At 38.7% G+C, this 14,615-nt stretch overlaps 1 protein-coding gene across 3 annotated transcripts in view; it reads right to left on the minus strand.

Annotated features, from left to right (window-relative positions):
• Window positions 1–4,983: 4,983 nt before the first annotated feature.
• The window catches only part of LOC110674852, an 89,185-nt gene continuing 79,553 nt past the window's right edge, over window positions 4,984–14,615 (minus strand). For 2 of the 3 annotated variants that reach the window (XM_021839364.1, XM_021839363.1), the window contains exons 2-3: window positions 6,049–10,936; window positions 4,984–5,751 (exon numbers count right to left, since the gene is read on the minus strand). In XM_021839364.1, the coding sequence (XP_021695056.1) occupies window positions 5,011–5,751; window positions 6,049–10,926 (5,619 nt within the window). In that variant the 5' untranslated portion in view covers window positions 10,927–10,936 and the 3' untranslated portion in view covers window positions 4,984–5,010. The remainder of the gene's footprint in view (window positions 5,752–6,048; window positions 10,937–14,615) is intronic. The other variant, XM_021839365.1, reaches the window with a different exon arrangement.

Below are 14,615 nucleotides of genomic sequence, written 5' to 3' on the forward strand. Positions count from 1 at the left end.
CACCTGTGTGCTGACTGGTGTTGACGGCTGCGGAAATACAGTGGACATTAGTCGCACGGAAGTACTTTTTGTGACATCGTTGAACAGTTGTTTGCTTTCGGTGGCAAAGCTGCTTGCTAAGGGCTTTGTTGTGGTGTTCGGACAAGACTTTTGTGACATTTGCGATCGATCAGTAAAACTAAAATTTAGGGATGCCTGTTGAGAGTGGCCTGTTTTCCAAGACGGTGTCCAAGAAAGATTACCATCGCTAGCTTTCGCTAGTCCAACGAAAAATCAAAGGCACGGTTCCAAACAAGGATCGTGAAGGGTTCAATAGCAGAAAAAATAGTACTGAAAAGTTTAATTTTTAAAGCACTGAGAAACACTGTTCTACTGCTCTAGGTGATGATGATGATGATGATGGTCCCGCCACATACCCCTACAAAGGTTTGAGCTAGACGATATGTCTTTAAGATAATTATTATGATTAATTTAATCAGATATTGCAAAACGAAACGGTCTGATTATTTTTTACAGATATAAATAACATAGAAATTTTCATACAATACAGCAACAAAGAAATTTTGTAAACACCATTGATCTTAACCACAGATGTTCATAAGCATAACCAGTGATCATGAAATTCCAACAAAATCCAAAACCTTGTCAGGATTGAAAACTCCGCAAGACGATTTCAAAACTATCGACAACATTCGCATTTTCAAGAAGTTTCCGACATTCAATCAGCGAGCCTACTAATAATCCAAAGAATCCTTCAACAGTGCAATTGTCCAATTTTGTTTACAAATCATAAAATAGTAATTTATACCTGTATACCGCGCGCGAGACTCAAACTTTTGTAGACTTCACAAAAAAAATAGGTTTCAAGCTAAAGCTACGTCAACAATATAAAAATCCATCATCATCAGAGTGAACATAATAGTTTGTCTATACCCTAATGAAATAAAACAAATAAATTCTGCAATCAAACAATCTGTTTGTAAAACATCGTCAAGATACAAAATTAGTCATTATTAAAAAATTACCATTTGGCTGCTCAAAATACAGCTTTTACGTGAGAAATGCATAGTCTCTTGAACTGTGACAGAGTCGTTGCACGCTCTATTTGTGTTGGCATAGAATTGAAAACATTTATTCCTTTGTCGTATAATGAGTTTTGTGAAGCATCATGCAGAAAATTGGGTGTTCTGATTTCGTCCGCGTTCCTTGTGTTATATCTATGAATGTCACTTCCTCTTTCAATCCTGTCACACAAATATCGAGGCAGCAAACCGTTGACTACTTTAAAAACGAACACCATTGTCAAATAAACAATTCTTTGCTTCACTGACAACCAGTGTAGAGCGTCTAACAAAAAAGTGAGGAAGTGAGTCTATCACATCTTAAAAACAAGCGCATAATTTTATTTTGCAAGCGCTGCAATCTCGATATTTGTGTTTCATTAGCCAAAAACAAAATGGAAGGACAAAAATCCAAGTGAGGAGAGATGATTGATTTGTACAACAATATCTTACTAGCAATGGTTAATTCGTTTTTTAATCAACAAAGAATACCGTACTTCTTGGCTATTTTCTTGATGACATTGTTAATATGAGTGGCAAATTTAAGTTTATCATCAATAATCACAGTTCGACAAAAAAAGTCGATATGAATGCACAGAGACCGGACACCCCGGGCTTGAAAGTATAAAAATAAACAAAAATAATGGCGTTTTCAGAATGTTCGTGTCTGCCCCAGGTCATTTTTAAAATATACTTGAACTTTTTGCATTTTTATTTAAAAATCTAATCTAATCAATAAACCGACACAGTGTTTTATATTCAGGACAGGGGAATTCATGTGCCATATAATGTTTTCAACTTTAAATACAATATGAAGAGTTGTAATAAGATTTGCAGGGAGCCCTTTTGTACCTTTTTTGTACCCTCCCCATTTTTAAAGTATCGCAAATGATGGAATATTTGATATACAGGGGGTTGTCAAAATAACTGGGACAGGCAAAAATTGGGCCAACTTTGGAATGCTGTAACTTTGACAAAAATTGACCGATTTCAATTATTTAAGAAGTAATGGACGGGTCAACTAATTTAGTTTTGAGGTGCATCCACGGAGATGAACTATGACCACCGGATACCGGTGATAATCCGGATTTCCGGAAGCATGTCTAATGCAGTAAAATTATGACGTGTTTTTAGCAAAGGTCTCGGCTAAAAATCAAAATTTTACTACAAATGAAGATAGAAGATCTAATTCTGAAGCGATTGGTGCGCCAAGTATTAATATTGGTCCAGAAACAACCAAAATATGGCCATTTCCCCGGAATCGGTGCCGGTAGTGGATCCGAATTGGGATCAAACAATTGATTCACTCAAAATATGCCGCGCAATATTGTTTTCTCCCTAGCTTATCATAAAATACCCTATTATAAGTTGAAAATGAGTCTTGTACAGATTTGGCCACTCATGGCGCCGCCCAGTGCCCCGGGGGAACTTTGCATAGGGGACATTTCGATTTTGACACCAAAGCATATCATGCGACGGCTCATTCTTCATGTCTTGTCGTAAATAGGGCAACTGTAGACTCAAAATGGATAGTTGACTACAGTGACTACTTCCGGGACCACCGGATGTTCCAGAGGGAACCTGTAATTAGGGACAATTGATATTGAACTCCAATACATATCGTGCGACAGTTCATTTTTCATGTCTCGTGCTAAATAGGGCTATTGTAGACCTAAAATGGATAATTGACGCTATCGACAAAATATTTGTTAAAATTACATGCTATTTCTTGTTCTGACTGTTCTAATGTGCCATCAAAAGTTATGGATCGCGGATTACAATTATTAGGTTTCAATAAAGACTTTAAAATTTTCCATAACTCCTTGCTGTTGTTCTGATGCTGATCGATTTTCCTCTGAATATATTCACAGCGGGTCTTTTTCAACGTTTGTGAATATATATTTCGCGCTAACTTGTACCTTCTCCAGTTATTATCATTATTTCTCCTTAAACACTTTTTGTACAGTTTATCCCTCTTGCGTTTAAGACGAAGTAGCTCTAAACTGTACCAGCTGTTTGAGTTTTCTAGAGATACAAACTTTTGTTCAACTAACTTATTGGTACTGGTTTTTAATATTTCCGTTAAAACAGCTGCTTTATGATCCAAACTGCCCGCACTATTATGCAAACCCATACTTCTTTCAACAAGATTTGATACCGCCTGTTTTGAATATTTCCTCCAGCACTTTTTTCTTACAAGATTATCTCGACTACTACTGTTATCTTCAATATTTATACCTAAAGTTTCATGATCGGTTATTTTCAAATCTGAACATGTGACTGAGTTTACTGTATCGAAATTAGAATAAACATGATCAATAATTGTTCTATTGTGCCGGGAAATTCGAGTGTAATCGGTAACTTTTTGTTTCAAATTAAAATACTCAGCCAAACGCCTCAAATGATTCGAATTCGCATCACTCCAATTGATATTAAAATCGCCAGCAAGTACGTTAAGTTTACTAGGATCTATAAATGTCTCAAACCAGTTTTTTAAAAGTTCAATAAAACGCTGGTCGCTTGAACTGGGAGAATGATACAAAATACCATAATTACCCATCTTCATGCCACGTACAACCGTAATGCCTAAGAACCAATTACCATCATGCGCCTCGTTCGATTGAAGCTTGAATTGAACTGATTCTTTGACATGAATAGCAACTCCGCCAGTATGTCTTGAATGTGACAAACAAGCAGCAATATTGTAACCCGGAATATTATACTGATTAAATGCGTCAATGTCTACAATATGTGTTTCCGCAAGAAGTACCAAAAATGGACGTTTTTCCTCTACAATCTGACGTAATGCAACGTAGTTTGTAGATAATCCAGCAATGTTAAAATACAAAATGTCTAATTGGTTCACATTATTACTGGAACTTGTTTGCTATTTATTGAAATGCAAGCTACTTTTTTTCTGATCAAATCGCTTCTTATATGCCATACATTCATTCCTACTGAAAGCTGGATGATTAATATTCAAGTTCATGTTACGTTCATTATTCATTTTTATACAATTTACACATTTCAATACGGTTGACGTACACTCCGATGTTTTGTGACTTCCGCTGCACTTAGAGCACGCAGTGCTATTGTTGCACTTCGTACTCATGTGCCGAATTCTCCACATTCGAAGCATCTTAATACACTAACCGCGGGAACTACAAGGCACCGATCAAATTTTACATTAACTTTTTTGGCAGTTAAGAGACAGTTATACGTATCAACATCTACTTCGATTACGGCATTGTATTGCTTGTATCGGAAGCGTGGATTTTCATAAACATTTAATACTTTCACATCATTAATCGCGATATCTTCATTATGACTTTTTAAATAGTCAATGATGACATCGGAGGAATATTTATAGCTCATACCCAAAACTTTCAATCTTGGCACCGATGTTGGGACAACAGCGCTGTAGTTTTCACCCAGATCGTTTTGCATGCCATTTTTCACAAGATCAACATTATATCCTGTTGCACACTTTTTTTTAAAAAAACTTCCAAGACCAGAGAGAATTTGTGTACGCACAGCATGAAGGTACGATGTGCACTTATTATCAATCAATAATTTCACAACCTCAAGATGACCTTCTTGGGATGCTATATTGAGAAGTGTCAATCCATCATTGTCCGTAGTGTCAACATTTGCTCCATTATCAATTATTAATTTCACAACCTTCTTTAGCCGAGGGGGCCTTCCTTAGCCGAGCGGTTAGAGTCCACGGCTACAAAGCAAAGCCATGCTGAAGGTGTCCGGGTTCGATTCCCGGTCGGTCCAAAATCTTTTCGTAAAGAAAATTTCCTTACTTTCCTGAGCATAGAGTATCCTCGTACTTGCCACACGATATACGAATGCGAAAAATGGCAACTTTGGCAAAGAAAGCTCTCAGTTAATAACTGTGGAAGTGCTCGTAAAAACACTAAGCTGAGCAGCAGGCTCTGTCCTAGTGAGGACGTAACGCCAAGAAGAAGAAGAAGAAGAATTTCACAACCACAAGATGACCTTCTTGGGATGCAATATCGAGAGGTGTCGACCCGTTATTAGTCGTGGTGTCAACATTTGCTCCATTATCAATCAGAAATTTCACAACCTCAAGATGACCATTTCGGGATGCATAATGGAGAGGTGTCCATCCTTCATTTTCCGCAGTGTGAACATTTGCTCCATTATCAATCAGAAATTTCACAACCTCAAGATAACCATTTTCAGCAGCCATATGGAGAGGTGTCCATCCTTCATTTTCCGTAGTGTCAACATTTGCTCCATTATCAATCAGTAATTTCATCATCTCAAGATAACCATTTTGGGCAGCCATATGGAGAGGTGTCCATCCTTCATTTTCCGTAGTGTCAACATTTGCTCCATTATCAATCAGTAATTTCACCACCTCAAGATCACCATTTTCAGCAGCCATATGAAGAGGTGTCCATCCTTCATTGTCCGTAGTGTCAACATTTGCTCCATTATCAATCAGTAATTTCATCATCTCAAGATAACCATTTTGGGCAGCCATATGGAGAGGTGTCCATCCTTTATTTTGCGTAGTGTCAACATTTGCTCCATTGTCAATCAGAAATTTCACAACCTCAAGATGACCATTTCGGGATGCATAATGGAGAGGTGTCCATCCTTCATTTTCCGCAGTGTGAACATTTGCTCCATTATCAATCAGAAATTTCACAACCTCAAGATAACCATTTTCAGCAGCCATATGGAGAGGTGTCCATCCTTTATTTTGCGTAGTGTCAACATTTGCTCCATTATCAATCAGTAATTTCATCATCTCAAGATAACCATTTTGGGCAGCCATATGGAGAGGTGTCCATCCTTTATTTTGCGTAGTGTCAACATTTGCTCCATTGTCAATCAGTAATTTCACAAACTCAAGTAGACCATATCGGGATGCATAATGGAGAGGTGTCCATCCTTCACCTCCCGTAGTGTCAACATTTGCTCTATTATTAATCGGTAATTTCACCACCTCAAGATGACCATTTCGGGATGCAAAATGGAGAGGTGTCCATCCTTCGTTTTGCGTAGTGTCAACATTTGCTCTATTATCAATCAGTAATTTCACCATCTCAGGATGACCATTTTGGGCTGCCATATTGAGAGGTGTCCATCCTTCATTTTGCGTAGTGTCAACATATGCTCCATTATCAATCAGTAATTTCACCACCTCAAGATGACCATTTCGGGATGCATAATGGAGAGGTGTCCATCCTTCATTGTCCGTAGTGTCAACATTTGCTCCATTATCAATTAGTGATTTCACCACCTCAAGATGACCATTTTCAGCAGCCATATGGAGAGGTGTACATCCTTCGTTTTGCGTAGTGTCAACATATGCTCCATTATCAATCAGTAATTTCACCACCTCAAGATGACCATTTCGGGATGCATAATGGAGAGGTGTCCATCCTTCATTGTCCGTAGTGTCAACATTTGCTCCATTATCAATTAGTGATTTCACCACCTCAAGATGACCATTTTCAGCAGCCATATGGAGAGGTGTACATTCTTCGTTTTGCGTAGTGTCAACATTTGCTCTATTATCAATCAGTAATTTCACCACCTCAAGATGACCATTTCGGGATGCAAAATGGAGAGGTGTCCATCCTTCATTGTCCGTAGTGCCAACATTTGCTCCATTATCAATTAGTGATTTCACCACCTCAAGATGACCATTTTCAGCAGCCATATAGAGAGGTGTACATCCTTCGTTTTGCGTAGTGTCAACATTTGCTCTATTATCAATCAGTAATTTCACCACCTCAAGATGACCATTTCGGGATGCATAATGGAGAGGTGTCCATCCTTCATTTTGCGCAGTATCAACATATGCTCCATTATCAATCAGTAATTTTACAACCTCAAGATGACCATTTTTCACAGCCATATGGAGAGGTGTCCATCCTGCATTTTGCGTAGTGTCAACAATTGCTCCATTATCAATCAGTAATTTCACAAACTCAAGAAGACCATATCGGGATGCATAATGGAGAGGTGTCCATCCTTTATCTCGCGTAGTGTCAACGTAAGCTCTATTATCAATCGGTAATTTCACAAACTCAAGTAGACCATTTCGGGATGCATCATGTAGAGGTGTCCATCCTTCGTTTTGCCTAGTGTCAACATTTGCTCTATTATCAATCAGTAATTTCACCATCTCAGGATGACCATTTTGGGCTGCCATATTGAGAGGTGTCCATCCTTCATTTTGCGTAGTGTCAACATTTGCTCCATTATCAATTAGTGATTTCACCACCTCAAGATGACCTTTGTAGGATGCATAATGGAGAGGTGTCCTTCCTCTATAGTCTTCCTTAGCGTCAACATTTGCTCCATTATCTATCAGTAATTTCACCACCCCAAGATGTCCATTTTCAGCAGCCATATGGAGAGGTGTAATTTCTTTATGGCCTTCCCTAATGTTAACATTTGCTCCTTTATCAATCAGTAATTTCACAACCTCAAGATGTCCATTTTCAGCAGCCATATGGAGAGGTGTAATTTCTTTATGGCCTTCCCTAATGTTAACATTTGCTCCTTTATCAATCAGTAATTTCACAACCTCAAGATGTCCATTTTCAGCAGCCATATGGAGAGGTGTAATTTCTTCATGGCCTTTCCTAGTGTTAACATTTACTCCATTATCAATCAGTAATTTCACCACCTCAAGATGTCCATTTTCAGCAGCCATATGGAGAGGTGTAATTTCTTTATGGCCTTCCCTAATGTTAACATTTGCTCCTTTATCAATCAATAATTTCACCACCTCAAGATGTCCATTTTTAGCAGCCATATGGAGAGGTGTGATTCCTCTATAGACATCCCTAAAGTTAACATTTGCTTCTTTATCAATCAGTAATTTCACCACCTCAAGAAGACCAAATCGGGATGCAGAATGGAGAGGTGTCAATCCTTCAATGTCCGTAGTGTCAACAGTTGCTCTATTATCAATCAGTAATTTCGCCATCTCAAGATGACCATTTCGGGATGCACGATGGAGAGGTGTCGTTCCTTCATCATCCTCAGTGTCAATATTTGCGTTGTGATCAATTAGAAATTTCACCATTTCAATATAACCATTGTGAGCGGCTATATGGAGAGGAGTTCCAAAAAAAATGTATTCAGAATCTACTCCAAACTTATCTATCAGCAATTTATTGTCCTCAATAAAATCATAACCGTATTTAATGTTCACAGATAATTGAAACTCATTAAGTAATGCCTTAACTAAACCGATTGAACCTCCATCAGCTGCGGCAAGCATAAGAATTTTGTGGTATGGGTCATTAGATTTGATTTTCGACTTTCGTAGCAAACGCATTGCTATTTTCTCGTTACCACCAAGACAAGCCCAGACGACAACCACTGAGTTCTGACTATACAGACTTTGCACTATTTGCATTTGTTCAGAATTTTCATTACGCATGTGCTCCAACATAAGGAAGAAAAATTTTCGTACAACATCTCGATCTTGTATTATTTTCATCAGTGAAAATTTGCATTCATCTATGTGATCAAATATAAATTTTGCAACAAAGTATTCAGCATACGACAAATGAATGAAATCTATTTTATCTGCAGATGAGGCACTGATTAGCATAGATTTTTCTTCTCCTTTCCGAAAACGTTCCAGAAGTCGATTGTTGTTTTTATTAAACGGTTGAGGTTTCTTTATAACATCTTGCAACTCTTCGATTTCCAAATATTGGATGGCTAACAATTGAAGTTGTTCCATAAAGAAGTCAAAACTAGGTTCTTTTAGCTTATCAATTTCATCCTCAATTTCATCATATGCGTATACAGCTGTTCTATACGTACTCTTCACTGTTAAGTTGAAGGATATTTTCACAAACTTTTCAAACAAATTGAGTACATTAAGTTTTTCCGACTCAAATATACAAGTTGCATCAGCTGTTTCAGTTTTGAGAAACTTCTGAAAATCATCCGCATAAACCTCGGCCAACATTCGTATCATCAGGGGAAGCCCTGCGAAGTCGTAATCGTTCCCTTTGATTTCGTTATGGAACTTTTTGAGCAGCTGCTCGGCAAATTTCATGGAAAGAGCTTCACTGCTTTCGCCCCTCCAAAATAATTTTAAAAATTTTACTTGTTCGTTGTAGTCGAACGGTTTCAGCTTCAACGCATGCGCTTTAAATCTGTCCTCCAGCAGTTTGCAAACATGTTTCCTTCCTGTAATTATGCATTGAGTGTTCTTTTTCTCCAGAATTTGTTCAAATATTGTCAGTACTGATTGTTGGTGATTTGGATTCATTTCATCAAACCCATCTAAAAGGAATACAATTTGAATTTCCGAACTTTCCAAATAATTTCGCAAAATATTCCCACTCTCTTGGGGCAATTCATGTTCGAAGATGTGCAGGGGATCACTTTTTTTTTCTTCGCAAAAATTAAGATTTTTTAAACGGATTAGATAAACGGCTACATTTTTTAGGTTTCGTGATTGCCAAAACAAGTTATAAATTAATGTGGTTTTTCCCATACCGGGTTCTCCAATAAGTATTTGACATTTTGTTCCTGCTGATACCGCATTCTGCTGATAGATCTGTTCTATAAAATCCTGATCACTCATTTGGATAGTTTGTACTTTGCTTCTCCCTACAAATGATTCGTGATTCAATGTAAAGCGATTAGTTTGTGGTTCTATTTCGTTGTCGTCTTTTTTATTTATTGTTTTGATTATGGTGCGCGAGACATATATTGACAAATTGGCTGCAATCGAAGAATGTTTCCTTTCAAATTTTTTCTCTAATTCTGACTTCATATTTTGAATGCAATCCAAACCCTGTTTTTGAAATGTAAGATAGTCTTTTTGTTTCAATATCTGTGCGTGCCATTTGTTGAATACTTCGTCGAAACAGGCTAAAAAATATTTTGATTCCCGTGCAAGATCGCTGTCAACCCACCGTGGCATCCAGGAGCTTATCATTTTCTCGGCAACACTTCTTAGGTCAGTTGGTTGTTCTGCACAGAAAATTAAACTTTGAAAAAATTCCCGCATTTGTTCTTCTTCGACATACACAGGAAGAAGATTGTTCCTCGATTTTCCGGTAAAAAAACTATTCAAGCTTTTAACAGTTTTGTCATCTAATCTAATCGGCTTCAACTTGGCTAACTTGGCAAGCATCCATCGATGAGTTCTCATATCTTTGCTATCCACTTCAGGCTCTTTGAAACTTATTATTCCATCAGCAATTTGAAGAATATTTTGCAATGGTGTCTTGTATTGCATCAGCAAATCTGATATTTTTCCAGTTTCTACAAGTTTTTCTATGTCTGCTTTGATTTTGAACAGCTCTGAATTCATTTTTTCAACAACTGCTATATCGTTAAGTGACTCAAAATAAAGATTTTTATTAGAATCGCACCATTTAATGATGCTGTTCACGTTTTGTACTTGGATATTCATCAACTGGTTTTCAGTTCGTGTCAGTGTTTTATTAGTGAATATAATGATTGTTGGTTTATAACCTTCAAAAACTTTGTTTTCTCTAATCCTCAGATACGATTGAATATACCGAGGAAAAGCAAAGTCTTTGCTTTTTCTCGGATCATTAGGGAATAGGTTGTCGAACATTACGTGCTCTTCATTATTGGAATGTTTGGCCTGGAATAACAACACCTCTTTGGATTCTTCTTTGAAAACTACCACGTCATCGAATTTCTCTGCTGCTGTCATCTCTACGGCCAGCTTGAACTTACTTTCTTCCAAGGAAGCCGCTACAAAGGTTACGAATGCGAGATCCTTCTCGTAATTGATGCCATGGTTGCCGGGATTACTTCCACATTCGTAGCAGTCAGAAGATGTTGATGCCTGTTGAGCTGCCATATTATGGTAACTACGGAAAAAATTTAGAAAAAAAAAACATTTCTCGATTATTTTTTCAAATCGACGTAAGTAACTATCATGCGGTTTTGAGGAAGTAAATTAATAAGAATCACAACCTTTCTTCTAAAACTGTTTTAAAATGAATCCCCTTTTTTAACTTTTTTTTACCGTGTACATCGCTTAAATTTTGCATGCAATCAGCTCACGTTTAAATACTAGGTAGTTCGTTTAATTTCCCACAAAAATTGTATGACAAAATGATGAGCCGTTTCGATCAGGTACTTACGACGTTTTTGTACCGGTGTAAAATCGACTCAAGTAGTGTTTTGATTCGTGGTCAAGTCACTTTGTCTTCCATACCATAGAGCGACGAAAGTAGCGGTTAGGTTGTGAAAGTGGAGAATCTTACTTTCGTCGTTTTGTAAATCCGAAAATTAAACGTTGTAAAAGTGAAAAATCGAGTTGGTTTAGAGTGAAACGAGTAGAATTTGATCTGTGAAACACGTAGGATTGATAAAGTTATTTTATTAACTTTTCTGACTAGAGGCTGTTTGAATAAGTTTTCGAGATTTGTACATTTATACAGATATGGCACAGATAAGGGCAACTTCACCGGTGGTCCAAATCACCGGTTGGTTCCAAATTTTTGGACCATGTTTAAAATTGGAGCTTGCACCGGTGTTGCAAATTATGTTCCAATTCTATTTTATACCAGTTTTCTGGTCTATTTTTTTGGAACAGGCTAACTGCCTGGTCCATTTTTGGTCGGATTTGGAACAAGATTTGAGCTGTTCCAAATCTGATTTGACACAGAAAAACAAGGAGAGAGATATTTTTGCTTTTTTGTCACGCACACGGTGACAGCTCCTTACGAGGTTTTCCGTTGGTGCGTGTACTTTGTGGAATCTCTTTTTTCTTCCTCGTCGCGAATAGTCTATGAAGGCTACGAAGTGAAAAAAAAGTGAAGGAACGCCGAAAAACAATTTCCTCTGAGGTTTTCTTCCAGACATTCGTCCGGGATTTGCTGCAAGAATTACGCCAGGGATTTGCTCCTGGAATCCCTTCGGGTATGTACTTTCTTCAGAAATTTCTTCGTGAATTTCTTCCAAATTCCTCCATCAATTTGCGCCAGTAGTTCTCAGCATTTCCCCCAAAAAATTACTTTTAGGATTTTCACCAGGAATCCCTCCGTGGGTTTCCTTCAGGGATTCCGTCGGGAACGTCCAACTGGACGTTGAACAACGCCGTTTGATGCTGCACCAGAAGGCGTTAAGCGGAAAGAGGAATTCCGACTACGTTGCCATGTTGACTGCTTACCGGATGTGTGGCGAGGAAGCGGAAATCCAATACTGCGAATGGGAGGGACTGCAGCTATCGACGCTCCGAGTCATGTCGGAAGCCAAGCGCCAACTGTTGGAACTGCTATCGCAGGCTGGGTTCCCCGAAGTGACAATGGTTGAGATGGGCTTCGATCAAAACGATGACGATCCCCGCCTAGATATGGCCCTTTACTGCTTTGCGTTGGTCTATATCCGAACGTGTGCGTTCACAACGAGAAACGTAAGGTGCTGACCACGGAATCGAAGGCCGTCCTGATGCACAAGATTTCGGTCAACTGCAGCAACCTGCAGGTGACTTTCCCGTATCCGATGTTCGTGTTCCGGGAAAAGATTCGTACCAGAGCCGTGTCCTGTAAGCAGATGCCCATGGTTTCCCCGATCCATATCCTGCTGTTCGGTAGCAAGAAGGTCGAATGGGTCGATAATTGGATGAACTTTGAAATGGATCCCCACCAGGCTGCGCTGATTGTCACCCTGCGTGCAATGCTGCAGGATCTTTTGATCCGGGTGTCCGAAAATCCCGAAGAAGCCAACGCGCTGGAAGAATGCTATCAAAACCTAATCGATGTGGTAAAAGATCTGTGCGTGTTCAGTGCAGGCGATGAGGGAATTCAGCGAGAAACCGGTTTGACACCTTTGGACCAGGCTCTATCGAACGCGAATAAGTTCCCTCGTTTGGATAATGGTGGTGGTAACCGCTTTGGTTCATTCATTTCATTCAGGAATGTCTCCGCGGATTTTTTCCAGGAATTCCTCTGGGGATTTATACAGGAATTCTTTCAAAAATTTCAGGCATTTTTCCGGAAATTGCTTCGGGGATTTTTTCAGAGATTTCATCCGATAATGTTTCTAGGGATTTGCAGCATGAATGTTTTCGGGTATTTTGTCTAGAAATTCCTTCGGCGATTTCATTATGAAATTCCTTCAAAAATTTTTAATTCCTTCGAGGATTTATTCAGAGAATTTATTTGGAGATCTCCACCAGGTATTTCTCCACGAAATGTGGTCCAGGAATTCCTCCGGAAGTTTGCTCTGGGGATTCCAGAAATTCTTCCAAGAACTCTTCTGGTTATTTTCTCCATGTGGATTTCCAATGGCATTTTCTCGGAGGATTCCATCCAAGAATTCTTCTGGGGATTTCGTCTGTAAATTCATTAGGGAATACAGATATGGCTTAGATAACAGATGTTTATGCTAGAACAAAAATCTTCTGAAAACCTGTGTAAATATTCAAACTGAATCACGTTGAAATCACTACCGCCGCCACCCAGCGTATTGCATCAAACAGTGGTGAATATCAGTAGCTTGAAACTTTTCATATTTACCACTGACATCGTCATGGAAACTTAGTGATAGCAGCGCCACCACGATGTTGCCACTTGCACGCTTGAAAAAGGTACACGGAGCCACAAATCTACCCAACTTTGACTTTTTTTGAGGCAATTCGGCTCTTCCGTGGGATAACAAAAGTTTGGGTTACTGACTTATAGCTAGAATTAGGTAGTTTTCGTTTGACAACAGCAAATAAAACAACTCAGTACAAAAACAAGCTACACAGCATTAGCTTTTGAAGTCACCGTAGTGGGTTAAAACATTAAAGTTGGGTAAACTAGAAAGAACTCAAATTGGCTTATTCCATTGAACTTCGACGCTGTTGCTGTTGCGAGAGAGGCAAAACAACCCAACCATGGGTAATAACTAAATGCAGTTAACCCAAATTTGAGTTCAAAGAACTTATTTTTGGGTAGTCTGTGTTGGATTAAAGTAGTGACCAAGATTGATTGAAGGGAGGTTCAGTGACCTAAGCAGTCAGTGGGTGCGAAGTGAGGTCAGCTACAGGGGAGGTGAAAGTGACAGCTGGTGAGCTGGCTAGCTGGCGAGTATGTTTTCATGTATCGTTTCTATGGGAATGTTAGGGATTGTTTACCACAGAAAACAAATCCTACCGGTAAGTGAAAATTTTCTCCCGCATTTCTGAGTTACGTTTACATTCTTCGTGTGTTTTAGAGTATGTAAAATGGAAGTGTTTTATTAATTAAAGTGAGGAAAAGCTACTAGAAAGCTACATTTCTTCTATGACTAGTGAAATTAAAAGCCGAAAGAAACGAGATGGAGTGTGGCTGTGAAAAATGTTTGGAGGTACGTCTTCTAACCAAAACAAACCCGCCAGCTGTCCCCTGTATTTCAAAATGGCGAATTCAACATTCTGACACATTGAAGTACCTTCCTTCTAGATACCTTGGTAGTGACAGCCCATTGTTAAGGTCCAATGAAAAAGGTAGACGTAGCAGCTCCCTGGTTGATAATGACAATTGCCATATATGTGTATGTGTTGTAGACGTTGACGAA

This window comes from Aedes aegypti, chromosome 1 (assembly GCF_002204515.2).
Source record: "Aedes aegypti strain LVP_AGWG chromosome 1, AaegL5.0 Primary Assembly, whole genome shotgun sequence".
In the NCBI taxonomy this organism is placed as follows: Eukaryota; Metazoa; Arthropoda; class Insecta; order Diptera; family Culicidae; genus Aedes; species Aedes aegypti.